Raw genomic sequence first — 19,785 nt, 5'->3', positions numbered from 1 at the left:
CAGAAGTCTTGTAGTTTATTTAAATGCAACTTTGCAAACTTTAGCCATACTGTCATTGTGGCAGCCGAGTGCAAGCTTTGAGAAGAGACAATGGGGATTAAGGTGTGTTGTTAATAGCAGCTCTACTGTCCCTCGCTAGAGCACCCAGGCGTGGCGCAGCCTGGCAGTTGACAGTAGTAAAATAATAGAAAGGATAATAAGCTTTTGACTTGAAATGTTCACGTGACGCCAGTGCCCCTTTAAAGTAATGAAAGAGGCAAATCGAGTAAAGAGTCAATAATCCAATTCTTGGTTAAACCAGAGGTGCACAATTTACTTAAAATTGATAATATGGGTTTCCTCAGTACATGCTGCAACAGTCTTAGGTAACAACAGATATCAACCATCTTTTCCATGACAGTCGACAACCACTTTGTGTTTGCTAACACTCTGTCCCATAAACACACTTGCCATCAGTCTCAGTTATTTCACAGTGGATTTCCTGAACTAGTGCTTTCAGCATGGCAGGAAAATAAACGGATAGTCTTTCTGTTTCTAGTTCCTCTCGTCTTGAACCTAACAAGCAGTCCATACACTCACTCACGCCCGACTTTACTCCAACTAGAAGACGTTAAGCCGGACCCGTCGCATCCTTCTGTGGATAAGCAGGGGAGGGAGTAACATACTCTGCCAACTTGCCTTCTGACATTCCACAGGCCCTTCATTCTCAAAGGGATCTCAACCCAATTCCTCATTTAAAATGGGTTTCTTTGGCCTTTTCACGGTCTGTGACGGCAGTGGAGCCTGAGCCTCCTACACGTGTCCTCGCTTCCCGACTACATCTCGTCTTCTCTCTCTCACTCTCTTCTTCTCTCCACCCCTAACCTGACCACTCTTTTTTCCTCCAACAACAAGCAGGATAGGTTGACAGGAGCACAGACACATTACAGTTTGATCACACGAACACTAAACACATACAACACACAAGACAGAGACAAGAAAGAGTTGTGATGTCCTTACTCTACTCTGGGACACTACATCATGTTCTTTTTAGAAAGAAGCTTTCTCCTGACAACCCTTCCAAACAAGCCATACTTGTTCAGTCTTTTTCTAATTGTACTGTCATGAACTTGAATATTATGCTTACTGAGGCCTTTAGAGACCCAGCTGTAGCTCTTGGGTTTGTTGCAATTTTTCTGAGCATTGCATGGTCTGACTTTGGGGGAAATGTTCTGGGACATCCACTCCCGGGAAGATTGTCAGCTGTATTGAATGATTTCTACTTGTGAGTAATCTTTCCCACTGTAGAATGATGAACTCTAAATTGTTTGGAAATAACCTTATAACCCTTCCCAGACTGATGGGCAGTAATGATTGCTTCTCTAAGATTATTGCTATTGTCTTTCCTCCTCGAATGCTTCAAATCAGCAAACTGCCAAAACCTCTGCTTTTGTAAAGCTGGTGACACTTGCTGATGATCAATTAACCAAGGGCAAAGCCTCTTAATTCATATGGAAGCAGTAAGGGTGGACTTAATTTCTCAAACACTGATTTAGCATTTTGGCCTAGCTTTTGTTAAAGCAAACAAAATAGCAACAAATAAGAATGCAGCAAACAGGCCCAAAGAAGGACCCAAAGCCTACTTTAAAATAAAACGGACACCCTAATTCATGGAGCATTTTTCAATTCAACTGGATATTCCCGCTGAACTAGCTTAGCTTAAAAGGGTATTCTCATAATGTAATTTTGATACAAATCACTAGAATATCCCCTAATATTCTAATTAGTGGAAGTCCAACAGTCTGTCAATCATGAGAATGAAGGGGCAGAAACTTCTCTGGCTTTTTTCGCTGCACAGCAACGCTCTCTGCCTTCCACTGTAAAAAGAAGTGCATCCAAACTCCATATAAGTGAATGGGGCTGTACCATAGTTCCCCACACAGTGGGTAGCCCTGGTCACCATTGTGTAGGATAAGAACCTTTGACAGAGCCTCTTCATTTTAAGGACTGTGGGCTTGCCGGCAGCAGGATGCCTACCCAACAGCAATGATAGGATATGCTAAAGGATAACTACAGATGTAGAAATCAGTTACATGATTCGCACATTGTCATAACTCGATTTACAGCATTGTAGAACAATGTAGTTAAAGGAGTATTCTCGTGGGAATGACAGTCTGATCACTGGGACTCTCACCGATCCCAAGAATGGGAGTCTGGACTGTCCCCAGATGATGGTCCTGCTCCATTCATTTCAATTAGAGCACTGGAATTGCTCAGTGCTTGAACTCAGCAGCCACCAGCACTCTGATTGAAATGAGTGGACAACGAGCACACCTCCACTCATTCATTTGAGGACCAACTGGACCCGAAATCTTGGGATCAGTGGGAGTACCAACAGTCTGACCCCCACTGATCAGGTAGTTATCCTCTATCCTATGGATAGGGAATAAGGTGTCCCAACTGGCATAACCCTTTAAGTTATCATAACACATTAAATGTCAAGATAATGTTTGCTACATCTCTTCTGGATAAGCTGTTATTGCTGGGGAAGCTACATATACCCACTCATTTCCACTGTAGGAGAAACATAATATTACATGACACCCATGGACATGGATAACTTGTCATACTTGGTGGTATTAGTGTATCTTGACGCCACCTCAAGTAGAGGTGGTGTCGAGATACAGCGGGTAGGGCAGTGTGGCCATGCCCCCTTTTTATGATTGGCTGCACGCCATTCTGCCTTTGTTTGGCCTCACAGGTCCTGCTTCTGACCCACTCTGAGTGTAGTCAGTGTGCCAGCAGTCATCAAGGTGTCCTGAAGCAGATACCCTCCGCTGCCTTGGGGCCGCTATCGCTCTCCCTGGTGGCCCTTGTTAATGCTTACAGCCGCTGTCTGGAGGCAATGCTTGTAGGGCCGCTGCTGGTACTGTCCCTGCCAGAGCTTCTTCCTCCATTACAGCTCCTGCCGGTGGCCGGCCTGCTCCTGCCGCCGATGTCAGCTCTGCTTCCTAGTAGGGGGGGGCAACTGTCGATCACCCTGCCAGCCCTTGCTCCTGCTTACAGCTGCAGCTGCTGTCCGGGCTGCTTAGACCTTCTGCTCGTGGCCCCAGTGTAACAGTAGCCACACTGATGTGCGCGCTGTTGAGACCTCATTCCCATGACCCCGCTGTAACATTAGCTGCTCTGCTGATGACAAGCTCCTGCTCCTGGCCCCACTCTAAGAGTAGGCACTGGCGCCCTCGCAGCAGCGCTGAAGTTCAGCGCATACACTCACAGCGGCACAAGAAGCAGGACCTGTCTGAACGTGAACAGCATTAATACCGTGTCGCCAATCACAATGTAGGGGGCGTGACCACAATGCCCAACCCCCTGTATCTCGACACCACCTCTACTTCAGGTGGCGTCAAGATACACTAATACCATACATGGTCATGTTGGCTGTGCACGAATGGGATCTGCTCTTGATAACAGCTTTCAATTGTGCTCATCGAAAGGGTTCTTGAGTGGAACCCTACTTTACGACATCCATATGCCCTATTAGATGGGACAAACCCTGTAATAATGGCTGGTAGTAGTTGACTGACCAGTTGCTGAAGACGTGAGCATGCGTCTCACTTCCTCCCTTCTTTTATTAGGCATATGTTGGTAGAAGCAACATATTAGTAAGTTTGTAATCCGGTAAAATTCCCTTTTGTGAGCCTTCATACATATAAGGAACACAAAGCTAAATGAAAATTTAAATGACAATAGAAGATTGACAGTGTTTTTTTTTTCTAAATTATACTTCGTTTTACTTAAAACTTGTTTTTTTGTAAGCCTAGCTTTTCAACTTTTGTACCTGCGGGGGACATATTTCCGCTCTCTATGAACAGCTGCCCATCCCACATCTATGCATGTCATTTCATCACACTGTTATTTCTCACTCTATATGATTATACGACTCCGCATGTTGGTCTGTTTCCATGATTGCTGATTATATGCCTGAATCTTATTATTTTTCAATTCCTTTGTGATTCTATCTGTGTTTTTGTTTCACTCAGCATGTTTCCATATAACTCTGCATGCTCTTACTTTGCCTTGCGTTCCAATGAACATTATCTAAGTGTCACTTGCTTCTACTAGCTGTGTCTCCAGTATTGGCCTGAGAAGACATCCTGTTGCTATGGACCAGTGCAGGTGGAATTTGTATCAGCAGATATTGATGAGGACACCATAAGCCGGATATTTCGGATCTGTAATATGGCACGGGTAAGCAAATGAGAAATAATGACACTCTCAATAATTCCTATCATGAACAGAAAATTGAGACTTGTTTGGATTGCAGCCTCAAGACGGGTATCGCATCGTACAGCACCTCCAGTATATCGGTTGGCCAGCTTACCGGGAAACTCCTCCTTCAAAGCGCTCTATACTGAAAGTTGTGCAGCGGTTGGAGAAGTGGCAAGAACAGTACGATGGCAGGGAAGGCAGGACAGTCGTACACTGTCTGTAAGTACAGAATCAATTCAAATACTGTAACACAGTTTGTAAGGCTGAAAAAAAACATGTCCATTAGAGATGAGCGAGCACGCTCGGTTAAGGCAGTTACTCGAGCGAGCATCGCTCTTCTCGGTTAACTGCATACTCATCCGAGAAAATTCGGGGGGGGGGGGGGACGGCGGGGGGAGTGGGGGGGGGGGAGAGAGAGCCTGCCGCCCCCCCGAATTTTCTTGGATGAGTATGCAGTTACTCAAGAAGAGCGATGCTCGCTCAAGTAACTGCCTTAACCAAGCGTGCGCGCTCATCTCTAATGTCCATCCAATTCAGTGTATTGTGTTGCATCGTTGATCCAGAGGAAGGCAAAAAAAAACTTGAGGTACAATTTTAGAGAAATAATTCCTTCTCTACTCTAGTCTGGAAATTCATGGATCACCGACCCTTCTGAAGTAATCAGTAACCATAATATGTTATATAATATTACACTCAAGAAAGGCACCCAGGCCCCTCTTGAACTCTTTTATCGAATTGGCTATCACCACATCCTCAGGCAGAGAGTTGGCCACAGTTTCACTGCTCTAACAGTAAAGAACCCCCTTTTATGTTGGTGATGAAACCTTCTTTCCTCTAGACACAGAGGGCACCCCTTTGTTACAAGGGTATAAAGAGATGATGGGAGAGATCTCTGCATTGTCCCCTGATATATTCATACATGGTTATTAGGTCGCCCGTCAGCCAACTTTTTTCTAAACTAAATAACCCCAATTTTGATAACCTCTTTGGGTATTGTAGTCCGCCCATTCCATATATTACTTTAGCTGTCCGCCTTTGTAATCGCTCAAGGTCTGATCTATCCTTCTTGAGTATTCAAAACTCTCCACAATATTCCATGTGTGATCTGGCCAGTGACTCGTAAAGAGGAAGAACAATCATGTACCACTAAACCTCACTTAGTGCACCGCATGATCCTATTTGCCAAAAGTCCTTCCACTTATCAGTGTTCCCCAGTGGTTTCCCATTTAGTATGTAATGGTGACACCTATTTCCTCGGCCCATGTGTATAACTTTACATTTATCAGTGTTAAACCTCATTTGCTACTTCTCTTCCCAAGGCCCCAACGTATCCAGATCCTCTTGCAACTTCTTTCTCTCCCCTCTTGGGTTAATTACTTTACATAGTTTTGTATCATCTGCAAATATTGATATTTTACTGTACAATCCTTTTACCAGGTCATTAATAAATATATTAAATGAATAGTGCCTAATACTGACCCCTGTGGCATCCCTCTAGTAATGATGACTCAATCAAAGTCCTAACTGTTATTATCCACCATCTACTTTCTCTTAAATGGTCTGTCCAGGTTTAGAAAAAAACATGCATGCATGGCAGATGCAGCAGAGGAATTCTTCAATTCTCACCCGCAGCTGTCACACATGACAGCTGCAGTAGAGAATCCTGCTGCTGGCACCCCGTCATTGGATTTCAGGTAAGGTCTTTAAACATAAGCCCTTCCCTGAAAATCCAAGAAAAATAGTGTAAAAAAAAGCATACTCACCTCCCTTCAGCTGCCGGGGCACAGCTGAGACTTCTGCCGCTGTCCCCATCTTTGTAGTTCTCAGCTATTAGCAGCCGGAGATTTAAAATCTCCGCCTGCTGGTAGCTCTAATTGTGATTGGCTGAGTGCTTCACTATAGGGCCGGGTACAGCAGCAGAAGTTGCGACTGAGCCCCGGCAGCTGAAAGAGTGGTGAGTATGTTTTTTGGGGGGTTTTTTGACACAATTTTTTTTGGATTTTCAGGAAAGGGCTTATGTTTAAAGCCCTTCCCTGAAATCCAATGACGAGGATGCTGGCAGCAGGATTCTCTACCGCAGTTGTCATGTGGCAGATGTAGCAGATGTAGCAGCAGGGAATTCTTTTAACTAGCGGGGGTGAAAGAAACATCTGCCGCATGCGGCAGATGTGTTCTTCATGCCCGCGGGGGTCACGGCAGCAGCAGAGAGGTAAGTTTTTGGGGGGTTTTTTACACTAAATTGTTTCTTTTTCAGGGAAGGGCTTATATGTAAAGCCCTTCCCTGAAAAGAATGCAGGGGTGCTGGCAGAGCATTGTTTTCAATGGAGCCGCCGGCAGCAGCCGCGGCTCCATTGAAAACAATGCGTGCATTCCCTGTGGTGCGCGCATGTCCTATCTTTGCAGGCACGCACCTGCAAAGTACGGACATGTGCACACACCATAGGGAATGCATTGTTGTAAACACGCTCGTGTGAACCCACCCTAACTCATTAGTGCTCAAAATATTTTTTTTCTGAATTCTTCTTTTGCATTGTGTAATATGTTGCAAATATGTTATAAAACATCAGAAAACAGCTCTTTTTTTTAGACTTGCCAAATATTTCTTATAAGGCAGCTATCATTTGATGACCAGGGGGAATAGGATAAGGCATCAGTAGTTATCTGTGGAGGTCTGACATCTGGGACCCCCAGAAATCAGCTATTCTCTGTGGAAGTGCACTTGGGATTTCTGAAAGAAGCAGATAGCTCCATTCCCACTGTTGTGGCTAGGCTTGGTATTGCAGGCCATTCACTTTATTGGGAGCATGTAATATCAAGCCTGATCATTGTAGCAGTAACTGAGCTGTATGCATCACAAGAGCGTTGACTCAGCAAACAGCTGAGTAGTGAAAATCCTGGGTGGCAGACCCTGCTGATTTACTATTGATGGCCTATCCTGTGCTTACAACAGTTAAACTAGTTAAGCCCTATTTTGTGCTTCTTCCATATATCTTCATGTTTCTCAATCTTCTAAGAGGGATATATTATTTCAATAAACGCAACAAGAGAATGTTTGCATTTATACTTTTAAGCTAAACTTCTGGATGTAAAGGATGAAGTTTCACTAAGACATACTTCAACACTTATTTCACAGACTCTTCCGCTCATTTCTAGAGACATCCAAAGCTCTATGTAATATACTGTGCTCTTACTGCAAGACATAAATTTGGCATAAATTGCTTGAGGGAAGTGTCCACCACACAAAATAAATAATTTCACAGCCTTTTCATCATTTTTCATCATTACACATTTCTATCCTCCAGTAATGTACAAATTTTCCATAGACACTTGGTAAGTGCTGTCCTTGGTGCTTAAACAATTTGCTATTAGTTCTCTAAATCTTCTGGAGTAAAGTTGGCTCACGGTAGCTTCTTTCTGTCTAGATTTGCTCTTATGAACAATAGCTTCACCAATGAACAAAATGTAACTTTTTATAACATAGTAATAAACTGCATAAACGCTGGTCTAAATACATTCTAGGACTTCTCTTATACTGGTCCTGAGTTGCAGCCTGTATTATGTCTTTCTAGTTGATATTAGGGGGACTTTACACAGAACAACTATTGTCCGAATAGTCATTCAAGAGGGCAAAATGTAAGCAATAGTTGTTCCATGTAAACACGTGACCCTTAACAGGGTGACAAGCTATAATTAGTTCATCAGTCACTATTCGCTTTATTTCAGCTCACCTAAAAATAGTCGCCGTTGATTAATTATCATCTGGTTTAAACAGGCAATCATCTGTCTTTCGATGACTAGCCAGTAACTTTGCAGGGAGGTGTGCGACCAGGAAAATGAACAAGTGACCATGAAAATGAACAAGTCAACAAATGCTCTATGTAGAAGCACACAAAAGACTGTTGTTTGTATGCTAACAGCTCATTTCAGCTGCTATTTCTAGCGACTTTTCAGACAATGGTTGTCCTATGTAAAGCCAAACTTAGAAGCAGTCGATAAACTTGTTCCCAGATGTATTCCTAGCAACTAATCTAAGCTGCAGTGAGAAAGGTTAGTTTTGTCTTTGTCAGATTACTATGTAGTGTCTTGTATGAAGATGACTAAAAGGCAGCATAGAATATTGGTAGACTTCATCTCCTGGAGAATTGTGACTCCATGTGTAAGGAGGTGACTGGCATGGTCATGCTGTTTTCTGTTTTGCTTGCAATGTTTAAGTATTGCGGTGCGCTCAGAACCTGGGTGGAGGGGGCTTGAGTGCCGCGAGTAGGAAAGGCAAGAATAAGGCATTGTTATATAATGTTCTAGTGTTTTATAAAAGGGGCTGCTAGTTCCGGAAGGGGGCCGTTGAGAAAGGAGAAAGCTGGGTTCAGTCCGGCATCGAAGGCTCGAAAGTAAGGCTTACATTTGAGGAAAAAGGAGACAACCCCTGATGGTTGCTACTGAATGCTTTTATAGAGTAATTCGGACACCGCTTACTCATCAAGGCACTCAAGCAACTTTTTATTCTCATTCCTGGGAGAGATGGAAGGTGAGGAGTTTCCTATTTCTAGTAAAGTTGAACATTGAATTGCATCAAGATGGAATGAACTCCTGTTCTTGACACTAAGATGCTTGTCCAGGGTCTGGTAATGGCTTGTGACCAAACATTTGCTGGCTGCCATCAACTTCTGCCTACCTCCCTACTTCACATCTATGGACTATAACACATGCTTTAACTCTGGACAAGAAAGCTAATGCTATGTGCATACAGTTTTACTCAGCTTTGCATGTAGAGTAATCCTATATGTAAATTGTGTGATGGTGTTTAAGGATAAATATACACAGGTAAGTCACAGTATTAAATCCATTGACAAGTGAGGCAAAGAAGGTTGATTATGCATTAAGTGAACAGTCAGTTTTTGAAGTCCCTGCACTGGAAGTAAAAAGGGCAAGCTGAAGAATCTGACTGACTTTAATCAGAGGCCACATCACCTCCAAAACTGTAGGTCTTGTGGATTGTTCCCCATATGCAGTTATTAGTCCCTACTAAAAATGGTCCAAGTAAGGACAACCATGGAACTAGTGACAGGGTTATGTATACACAAGGCTCATTGGTGCACTTGAGAGCAAACCTAACCTGTCTGGTTCCGTTCTACAGAAGAGTTACTATAGTGCTAATTGCTAATAGCTGGTTATGATAGGAAGGTGTTAGAACACACAGGAATGGCACATGAGCATCAGTACAGAAATGGAGCAATGGAGGACTATAGCATTTTGAAACATTTTTCTTTTACATTATGTGGAAGGTCAGGCGTGTGCATTACTTAGCTGGGTTAGAAATTATGGAAGTACAGTGGGAAGAATACAAGCCAGTGGAGGGAGTGCGATGAGCAATGTTCTACTAGGGAACCTTGGATCCTGCATTCATGCGGATATAACACATACCACTTACCTAAAAGTTGTACAGACCCAGTATACCCCTTCATGAAAACACTATTCTCTAATGGCAGTGGTCTCATTCAGAAAGATAATGTAGCCATATTGCCCAGATGTCAATCCAGTTAAGCATCAGTGGATAAAATAAATCCAATCCATGATTGCCCTATCTTGCAATTTACCAGATTTAAAGGATTTGCTGTTAACTTTTGGTGCCAGTTACCAGAGGAGACCCCCAGAGGTCTTGTGGAGTCTTTATCTCAATGGATCAAAGTTGTTTGGTGGCATTTATGGGGACTACACAGTATTATCCAGATGGCTGACCAGAATATACTTGTTATTTTATATGTATCACTGTTGAATTAAAAGGCTTTTCTCAGATAAAGGTCCAAACCCCTGGACCCAATTGAGTAGCAGAATATATCTGGAGCGCCACATCCATTTTTTTGTTTTCACAAGCACAGCACCGTACATACAAATGTAGCTGTTCCTAATACTGCAATTTAGTCCCATTAACCTGACCAGATATTGCTATCAATGCAGACAAGGAGCTGGAGCTTTGAAGCCCATAATTCTAATTATCAGCAGAGGTCTGAGGTCAAGCTTTCAATACTCAAACATCTATGGCTTATCCTAAGGTTGTATTCAGACAGCCAAGTGTGAGTTGTAGCTGATATTCTCAGGCACAACTCACAACGAACAGAACATGAACATCCGGTCCATCTGCTATCTGCTGTACGGAAGAGTGGACATTGCATGTTCTTCTCTCATCCATGCGTTTGAGCCTTGGTGCTGGTGAAAGCTGCTGCGTATACCCTGGACAGCAAAAGTAACAAACAGAGAAATCCTGAATCCTGAAGACCCTATATATCACTGGAGGACAAGATGACCGGACTCAGACTCACGGATTTTGGCCATGTAATAAGAGCAGAGTTGCGAGAACAATCTATAATGCTTGGGCAGATCAGTGGACCAGAAGACCCGGCTGCTAAAGAACACGACTGATACTTCAAAGCGGATACTGGAATGGATATCACACAACTGAAAGAAGCAGTGCAAAACCGAAAAACATAGAGGTCGCCTTTAGGGTCACTGAGGGTCGTGAACGACTAAACAGCTAACAACAAGACCCAACTCTCATCCATGAACCAGACCAGAATAGGACATGCTGCACTTTTTTACAAGGCCCTTTGGTCTGTGAAAACAATTCCTGATTTGCAAAGCCCCATTAATTTTAATAGGTCTGAGTTCTGTCCAAGTTTACTCAGTTACAGACTTGAATAGAACTCAGATCTAAAACTAGCCTATGTGAATAGAGCCTAAGGCTAAGTCATCACCATTTAGGTCCCTGGAAACCTGTAAGCTAGCCACATCAATGATTAGAACTGCTGCATTACTGATGTAGACAATGCTGTTTTAGGCAGAGCTGTGAGATTTCATTAGAACTAGCGGCATCTTGTGGTTCTGATGCCTGCGGGTGTATGGGAGCACTACTGGGCATGCCAGAAGTCCCTTGATTGAAACTTTGAACCCAACTCCTGCAGGGAGTCAGGTCATTTGCATAAGGTACATGACTAGTAAAAAACCTTTTATTCAAACTTTTTTTTACATAACGTAACTAGAAATAGTTTCCTAATTCTAGGGGTTACCATCTTTTACACTAAAAACAGAGAGGGCTAGGGTGGTGGTAGTTCTTCTTTAAGAAGATCCCAGATTGTCTCTCACATTCTCAAGAAAAGGTGGTACCTTGCTATCCATTAGAGGAAGATGGCATCTAGAACTAAACTCAAGATTATGGACTCCTAGGTGAATGCTTTATTATCTTCTTCCCTATAGTGAACTGCCAGGGGCAAAGGAGCCCAGTGGAGCGCTGGCAACAATTTTCTTTAAGAACTTAACTGAAGTTGGCACCTTAAGGAATTATATGTAATGATGTTTTTTTTTTCTCTATCCTATCCAGTTGCGACTCTTCAGATGATAAATAATATCCCAGTGAGCTTTTAAAAGATCTACTGATGGTTAACTGCAACTTGTGTCGTTCTTATCCAACAACTCTGTTTATTCAACCAAAAGTACAATATGCTTAATGCAAAAAAAAAGAAAGAATAATAACCACATTTCAAGGACACAATTTCTCTTTTTTGTCATCATCTACACTTGACTGGGTTAAATGGACTGGAAAAAGAGACATAATCACTTGTATACTGTTTATTTTACACACTGCAATGTGCAGGAAGCTGGTGCTACTAGAGAACGGTTTTGATGCGGGAATAAGGCAGCCATAAATGTATCTTCATCTCTGAAAAGACTTTAAACATATCTGCTTAAGCTTCTTCATATTAGATTAACCCCCTGTGCCCACAGCTTGATTCTGAGCCACCGGCAGAACAGTTCCTTTGAGGTCACCTTAATCACCTTAGATGTTAAACTTCAAAGTGATCATTAGAGGGTATGACAAGCAGAAAGTGAGTGGGTAGGCTTCACCGTGAATGTATAAACCGCTTGTTGTTATATGCAGTCTTACAGGAACTCTTCTTGTTTCCAAAAACCTAAAATGTAATATTCCTCATATCGAAATAAAAAATATATATTAGTGAATATTAATCCAGTGTGAAAGAACCAATCCCCTTTGGTAACTTTTTTACTTTATTGCCCAGTGTACTTAAAGGGAAGAATAAAGCAATTTTGCAAATAGTCTTCATTTAAAAATCCTTATAATTTTAAAATTCAGATCTATGTGTTTCCATGGTAACAGACTACAAACACAACCTGTATAGTCTAATCCTGCAGTCTTACTCTCTTTAATCTAGCTTCTCTGTTACATGCATACAGCACGCAAGTACAGCACCCCTCATGGACATCACCAACACATCAGATCAGATGTACTAATGGAGCAATATAATCATATATTACATTATCAAAATGAGAGAAGCACAAAATGGTCAAAAACAGTAACAAAATACAGTAGAGGGAACGTTATCCCTAACCAACTGTGGCTTTGCAGATGCAGCCTAAAAGCAGGACGTTTGCCCTGAAAGGAACGGCCCTACATTTCAAACTTATGGGTTCTAGTCTGTCTATAGATGGAGAAAAGAGAAGAATATATAGTTGATGGAAAAGTTAACAGAACTAGACAAAGGTGAACAAACCCAATATAGAATTAATAGCCACGGATACATAGCTGACTGAAGCCTGCTGCCACACCAACACCTCAGACAGGAGATGGTGCAAGCATCCGAAAACCCATCAGACAGAGCTGGAACACACAGGACATAATTCAGGCATCTCATAACCCATCAGGTAGAGGGAACAGACAAGACATGACATGGTTCAGGCGTCTGACAACCCATCTGATAGAGGACACAGACAATACATGGTTCAGGCATCTGACAACCCATTGGACGGAGGGAATAGAAAAGACATGACGTGGTTCAGGTGTCCTACTACTCATTCGATGGAGGGAAGAGACAATACATGGTTCAGGCATCCAAAAACCCATTGGACGGAGAGGGAATAGACTGGAAAGGATTCAGGTATCAGACAATCCTCTAGACAGAGGGTGAACAGACTGGTTAGGACTCAGGTGTCCAACTACATTTCAGACAAAAGAGGAACAGACAGGACAGGACTCAGACATGGAGAAAACTGGATCCAGACAAACAGACATCTGTACAGTATGCATGCACACAGGAGAATAACTGGTGTTCATGTAGGGACAGGATCGGGACAAATACACATCCATAATGGCTCATCGGCCAATCAGTCAATGCACTATAGGAGATGATGAAGCAGGGCAGAGAAAAAGGGAACATGAAATATTGAGGGATTTCCAATAGACAGCACCTAAGGGGCCTTCTGCAGCAACAGGAAAGACTCACCCATAGCCACCAAGCACCAAATGACAGGACAAATGCCTGAATGTTTGATCACATGGACTATGGCAGATGTCATGAGACCACCGCGGCTCCACATCCTAATTGTGGCTGGCACACCTCACCTTCTTGCAAACAGATTTGTTAAGCAAGGAGTAGTGGACAGATGGATGGCAATATGGCTTATGATTGCAGGATTAGACTACATGGGTTTGTTTGTAATCTGTTATCATAGAAACACATAAATCTACACAGGAGCTGTAGACACAACTAGATTTTTAGACTATTTGCAATGTTACTTTCCATTATACATAAGAAAACGCCACAAGTTTGGCAGCTTTTGGAATACTGACCTTACCTAGTGTAGCACCGATGAAGGGTCTCATAGCAAAAATGGTGCCCCTTCTAGTAATAATTAACCATCTTATCTCTAACGACCTGGGGCAAGAGAAATTTTTTTCCTCATCTCCATTTCATGATTGGTTGGATGAGTCCTCACATCCATTGTTATTCTTTTAGGGCTTGTGAAGATGGTACATCGGCACAGGGGCTCATCAGAAGTGCACTTGTAAGGGGGTTGCTAGTTATTATCGTTAAGAGGGGGTTGGAGCAGGGGATGCAACTATGAGCGGGAAGTGACCAAAAGGGAGTACAGAGGGGCAGCTACTCTCAGGAAAGAGGCAAGCAAGACTATCCTCTGAATTAAACTACAGAGATACAGCAATTTTACTATAGACAGCTTGTCCTCTGGTGATTTGGAAAGGGAGCATCAAGTAGTAAATTCAGAGTCAAATGTTCCCCTGATCCCTCCTCTTCAACAGTATTGAGTTAATTGGTAAAGAAGCCATCCCCAGTTAACCAAGTGGATAGAGAGACTGCAGGTATCCTAAGCCTTTTTCAAACTGTTCACTTGTTGCTGAACCCGGCAATCAAGTATAGACTCTCATTATTTCACCCCAACTATTTCCGTTAATTTGCCATAAGAGATTAAACAAGCCCGGTGCCTGGGACTCTGTTGAAAGCTATTCATTAAAGTTATTGTTTGGAACAGCTCTGTCATTTCAAGAGGTTTACATCAGCTACCTGCGGGGCGTTCGCCCTATGGCAGCTAACAGGGCCTACTTCAAGACTTGGCCGTCTCCCAAAATTGTATTGCCAGAACTGGGTCATGAGTTCTACTGTCCCATCTGCCCACACATGAGGACATGACTTCAATCCTAGAGCTTGATCTATGTCCTAGAGCCAGGTTCCACTTGTTGCCTGTCAAGCTGACATCTACCCGGGGGAACCGGGAATCCCCGAGTCTGCCATCTGACCTCTCTCACACAATCACCTCGGGATGGTATCTTCTCTTTAGCTTCCGAATAGAGGCTGCCTCTATGATGGCTCTATGATATTATAGGTAAAGTGTACAAGGAAATGCACTTACCACAATGGCAAAATAAATTACATAAGCTTTTGAGCCACCATCCACACACTACACCTAAGATCCACCTGTATATTCAGTTTATTGGGCGAAGTCCTTACAGACCTGTACAGTAAACGTATTGGACATCCAAGATCTATCATTGCTCCATAGTAAACTATATCAAAGTCAGGAGACTAGTCATACAGTCCTTTTGAAATAAGTATGTGTTATATCAAAAATGATTTTAAGGTCTGTTCCCACAGTCTGGCTCACCCAGAATATTCCTTCCTAACTGCACCGGTATGCATATGGTTTGTAATATCGACTAGAGTATTGCAAATATCTTGCGTGAGGTCTTTGAGTCAAACATATTATTTTCTCCCTCAGGAACGGAGGAGGACGCAGTGGGACATTCTGTGCTATCTGTAGTGTGTGTGAGATGATCCAGCAGCAAAATATTATTGATGTGTTTCACACCGTGAAAACCCTGCGGAATAACAAGGCAAACATGGTGGAGGCACTGGTGAGTGACAGTCCGCGGCTAGTGAAAAATAGAGAAAAATACAATGTCCTTTTTTGGCAATGCTAAATAAAAGTAAGTCTTTAGTGTTCATCCAAATTCCAAAATATACTAGTTACGTCGTCTTGTGTGTGGGAAGGGGGCGAGCATCTGGTGTCTACAACCATATTTACCTTCACTGGAATATACTGATTTTCTACACAGTATTCACATCGCCTTGCTGGTCTAGTGATCTCATATTCTCCCACACAGCTAAATATGTTTGGTTTCTTAGATTTATCGACTATATATTCTCCCATGATTTCTGCCCACACATCATGATATCTGTTGGCATCCACTTTTGAAAACTAATCCCGAAGAGTCTCACTTCTTGGGATTTTATCCAGTTTATATCTCTTGTTTTTCACTTGAAGGGTTGGTAAAGAACCTGTACTGTAACTTACATTATTGCACTACCGGTTCATGGTTGCAGAAGTGGGCTTCAGATGAAGCCCACTCCCTCTGCTCTCTTATATATGATGAAGGATGACTCACAGTTTTGTTATTTATTGTAGTCATTAATATAGCGCACACATATTCCATAGCACTGTACAGAGATTGTCCTTACTTGCATCAGTCCCTGTCTGCAGTGTCAGCCCCATTGAAAACATAGGGAGTACATTGCGCTCCCCTGACACAGATGTGACAGCTAAGGAATCCCCAGCCACAGCTGTGACAGCTGTGGCAGAGGTCCACAATGTTATCCCATTGCTTTCAATGGGGCCGACGCTGCTGCCACCCCATTGAAAGCAATGGGATGAAGGTATCCCCTGCAGTGATGATTTTCGGGGAGGGGCTTGAAATATAAGCTCTACCCCGAAAATCATCCCTAGCTGTAAAAAAAAAAGTAAAAAATAAAAATAAATAACTCACCTAGAAGAGCAGTCTGGCTCTTCTCTTCATCCCCGGCAGTCTCCATCTCTATTCTGATGGCCTCCAGAAAGCACTGCCTCTGATTGGCTGAGTGCTGTGACCAATTAGAGGCAGCGTTCAGTCTTTTATTGAATTCAATGGATGGCTAAGCACTGCCTCTAATTGGCTGCATGCTGTGACCAATCACAGGCAGTGCTGAGCTGCCATTCAATGCCTTCATGCCATTGCTATCAATGGGGCGGCAACAGCGTCAGCCTCATTGACAGCAATGGGATAGCATCACGGACCTTTAGTGTTCCCGCCTCCTTCCCCGCTGTGGAATATCGCTAGTGATATTTATTCCGTCACGGCCGTGGACAGGCGGCCTAAATGTGACCCTAAGGGGCCTTTCACACGGAACAGAATATTCCATAACAGCATTGCGGAATCTGCCCTCCTGTGGAATATTCAGCCCCAAAAATCTACACTGCTAATATGCAGATTTTGGTATGAAATTGAAAATAGCAGAATCCTGCTGGCAATTCTGCATCAAAATCTGGCGCTAGCCATGAGGATTTTGGTGTAGTATTCAGGGACAGAATATTCCGTCCCGTGTGAAAGGTCTCTAAAAGCTTAGTAGCCTATATGTTACAGTGTGACAACTGACCATACACTTGTGACAGCTGGCAGCCAACAGCCACATTCCCTGACATCACCATAAACACTCATGCTCAGTTTAATAGGAAAAGGGGAATATGTCTTTGTCAGAAATCTCTGCCATGGGTGTATCTCCCACAGGGATAAAAAAAAAATGATATACTGTACTGTGCAAAAGTAATAGGCAGATGTTGAAAAAATGTTCTAAAGTAAGAATTATTTCAAAAAGTAGTTTATTTTGTTAATTAACAAATCAATATTTGGTGTGACCGCTCTTTGCCTTCAAAACAGCATCAATTCTTCTAGGTATACTTGCACACAGTTTTTGAAGGAACTCGGCAGACTGGATAATGTGAGATCAGGAATCTGTGGGGCCATATCTTCCCTTCGAGGACTCCTTGTTCTTCTTTACTCTGAAGAGCATTCTTAGGGCATATTCCCACGAGCGTATATCAGTCAGCGTTTTCACGGCCATCTGATATACGCTTCCATCTAAGCAGTTCCCCCCTTCCCTCCCCGTCACGGCTCTCTGCTTCTCTACTCCCCTCCGAGCGGTTTGCAATGGGAGTGGGTGGGACAGGGGCGGAGCTAAGCTCCTGCCCCCTCCCCTTGTACATAGCCAGCAATGGGAGTGGGGGGAACAGAGCAGAGCTTAGCTCCGCCCCCTTCCATTACAAACGCAAAGGGGGGACTGCTTATTATTTTTAGAGGTCGTTGTCCTGCTGCAGAATAAATTTGGAGCCAATCAGATGCCTTCTGTTTTTGAAAAAAATCCTTACTTTGCAACATTGTTTCCCCTCCTGCCTAAGGGCTCAGTCACATGGGCGTCGATCTGCCCGTGTTTGGGATGGGAAGGCGGCCGCACCACGTGCGGACGAATCTCAGCATAACCAGCTCCATTGCCAGCCATATGTTCTTTTTCCGACAGGTGCGGAGATTTGTCCGCACGTCCGTCTTCCCGTCCTGAAACACGGGCTGATCGGCGCTCCTGTGTGACTGAGCCCTAAAAGCTTTACACAGTACTGCACAAAACTCCTGATATTTCTGTTCCCCAACATTTGCCGTCAGGTTCAGCCAACTTTTCTTTTATTCTTTTGGCTAAAATTAGTATTTTTACAAGTGTTAGCCTAAAATAAACTCATGCTCCCAAATTGTGGTTATTCTTTACTCTAAAATGAATGCCCATGGAATAATGTGTCACCTTATGGAGACACTCATTTACATAGCGCTAAATGTAGTGAGCATATTCCTGCTGAGCCTCCATTATTTTTGCTTTTCTCCCATTTCAGGAACAATATAAATATGTCTATGAAGTTGCCTTGGAATACCTGAATTCCTTCTGATCCTGTCAGCCCGGGGAAGAGGAAGGTGTGAGAAGATGACCGGGTGCTATGCAGCCTCTGTGTGGCTTGTAAGACTTCTACATGGGGTGGGAGGGTGGACAGGAACATACACTTTGCACAGTTTGGGATTCAACTTTGCTGATTTGAAGTGCACATCCGTGTGGAGAGGGATTGAACAGCAGCGTCTTTAAGAGCACATCAAAGAACAATGCCTTTTTCTGACTGTATTTACCACTAACCTAATCTACTCTTTTTCCGGGGTCTCTTTTCATCCCTTCTCTGCTTTCCTGTTCTCTTCTGCACTATATGCATCAATTTGTGACCTGATAAACCCCGACAAGAAAAATCAAAGACAGTGAAGTGTTTTTCGACTCCTCAAACAGAACTAGAGGATCTCCATATGCGCGGATGCAGAACTCCAGCCATTTTCTAAGGACATTTGTGTCTTATCATGCCAGTAACTCATGAACCGCCTCTCTGATGGATGCACTGGCGGAGATGATGTATCTCTGCATTCACATGCGAGAATACTTCCTTCTTTTAAGCAGTGTTCTGTTGCTCTTTGCAGCAACCCCCAAGGTACAGGTGATGTGGTCTTGTCCTCTTTATAATGAACCTGTCTTTATTTATTGCTGTAAATGTTCTTGGGGAAGAGGGCAAAGCAGTTTGTATTCTGGAGAAATGTCTTGCAATGGAGCGTCCAATAAAATTGTGATGTCTTTTTCTTAGTAATGCTTGTATCGCCATCAGTATTGTGTGGACTCTTGTTTAGGAAGAGCTCGGAGGTGAGAGGAGATGGATGGATTGGGAGAAGCATCAGTGAAACTTTGCAAAGATGAAAAGAGGCATCAAAATGATTGGAAGTCTCCTTTCAAGTTCTATATATTACGTTTGTGCAGAGCGCAAATACAGCACCCAGATTATGGGATCAAGACATAATGAGCCCATTAAGGACCACCCATTTTTTTTATTTTTGCGTTTTCTTCCACACTGGTACTCTTTTATTTGTCCATCAATGTATCTATCTGAGGGCTTGTTTTTTTGTGGGACGAGTTGTATTTTTCAATGGTACTTTTTAATATACAATATAACGAACTTTTAAAAATTCCACCATTTTTGGGTGGGTCTTGCTTCTACAGTGTACATACAGCAGCAAAAAATATGTAAACCTTAGGGCTTATTTACACGAGCGTATATTGGCCGGCATTTTCACGGCTGTCCGATATACACTTCCATCCCCCTCACTGGCTCTATGCCTCTCTCCTCGCCTCCAAGCAGTTTGCAATAGGAGTGGGCGGGACGGGACAAAGCTAAGTTCCCCCCCCCCCCCCGCCCGCCTCCTGTCTGTAGCCAGCAATGGGAGTGGGTGGGAGAGAGTGGAGCTTAGCTCCCACCCCTTGTCCATAGCCAGCAATGGGAGTGGGCGGGACA

General features: G+C 43.2%; 1 protein-coding gene across 7 annotated transcripts in view; it reads left to right on the top strand.

Annotated features, from left to right (window-relative positions):
• Positions 1 to 19,086, top strand: part of PTPRT (protein tyrosine phosphatase receptor type T) — a 325,072-nt gene extending 305,986 nt beyond the window's left edge. For all 7 annotated transcript variants that reach the window (XM_066586082.1, XM_066586080.1, XM_066586079.1 and 4 more), the window contains 4 exons: positions 4,105 to 4,230; positions 4,307 to 4,470; positions 15,331 to 15,466; positions 18,301 to 19,086. In XM_066586082.1, the coding sequence (XP_066442179.1) occupies positions 4,105 to 4,230; positions 4,307 to 4,470; positions 15,331 to 15,466; positions 18,301 to 18,354 (480 nt within the window). In that variant the 3' untranslated portion in view covers positions 18,355 to 19,086. The remainder of the gene's footprint in view (positions 1 to 4,104; positions 4,231 to 4,306; positions 4,471 to 15,330; positions 15,467 to 18,300) is intronic.
• The last annotated feature ends 699 nt before the right edge of the window (positions 19,087 to 19,785 follow it).

This window comes from Eleutherodactylus coqui, chromosome 13 (genome assembly GCF_035609145.1).
Source record: "Eleutherodactylus coqui strain aEleCoq1 chromosome 13, aEleCoq1.hap1, whole genome shotgun sequence".
In the NCBI taxonomy this organism is placed as follows: Eukaryota; Metazoa; Chordata; class Amphibia; order Anura; family Eleutherodactylidae; genus Eleutherodactylus; species Eleutherodactylus coqui.
This window is presented reverse-complemented; position numbering and strand designations above follow the sequence as displayed.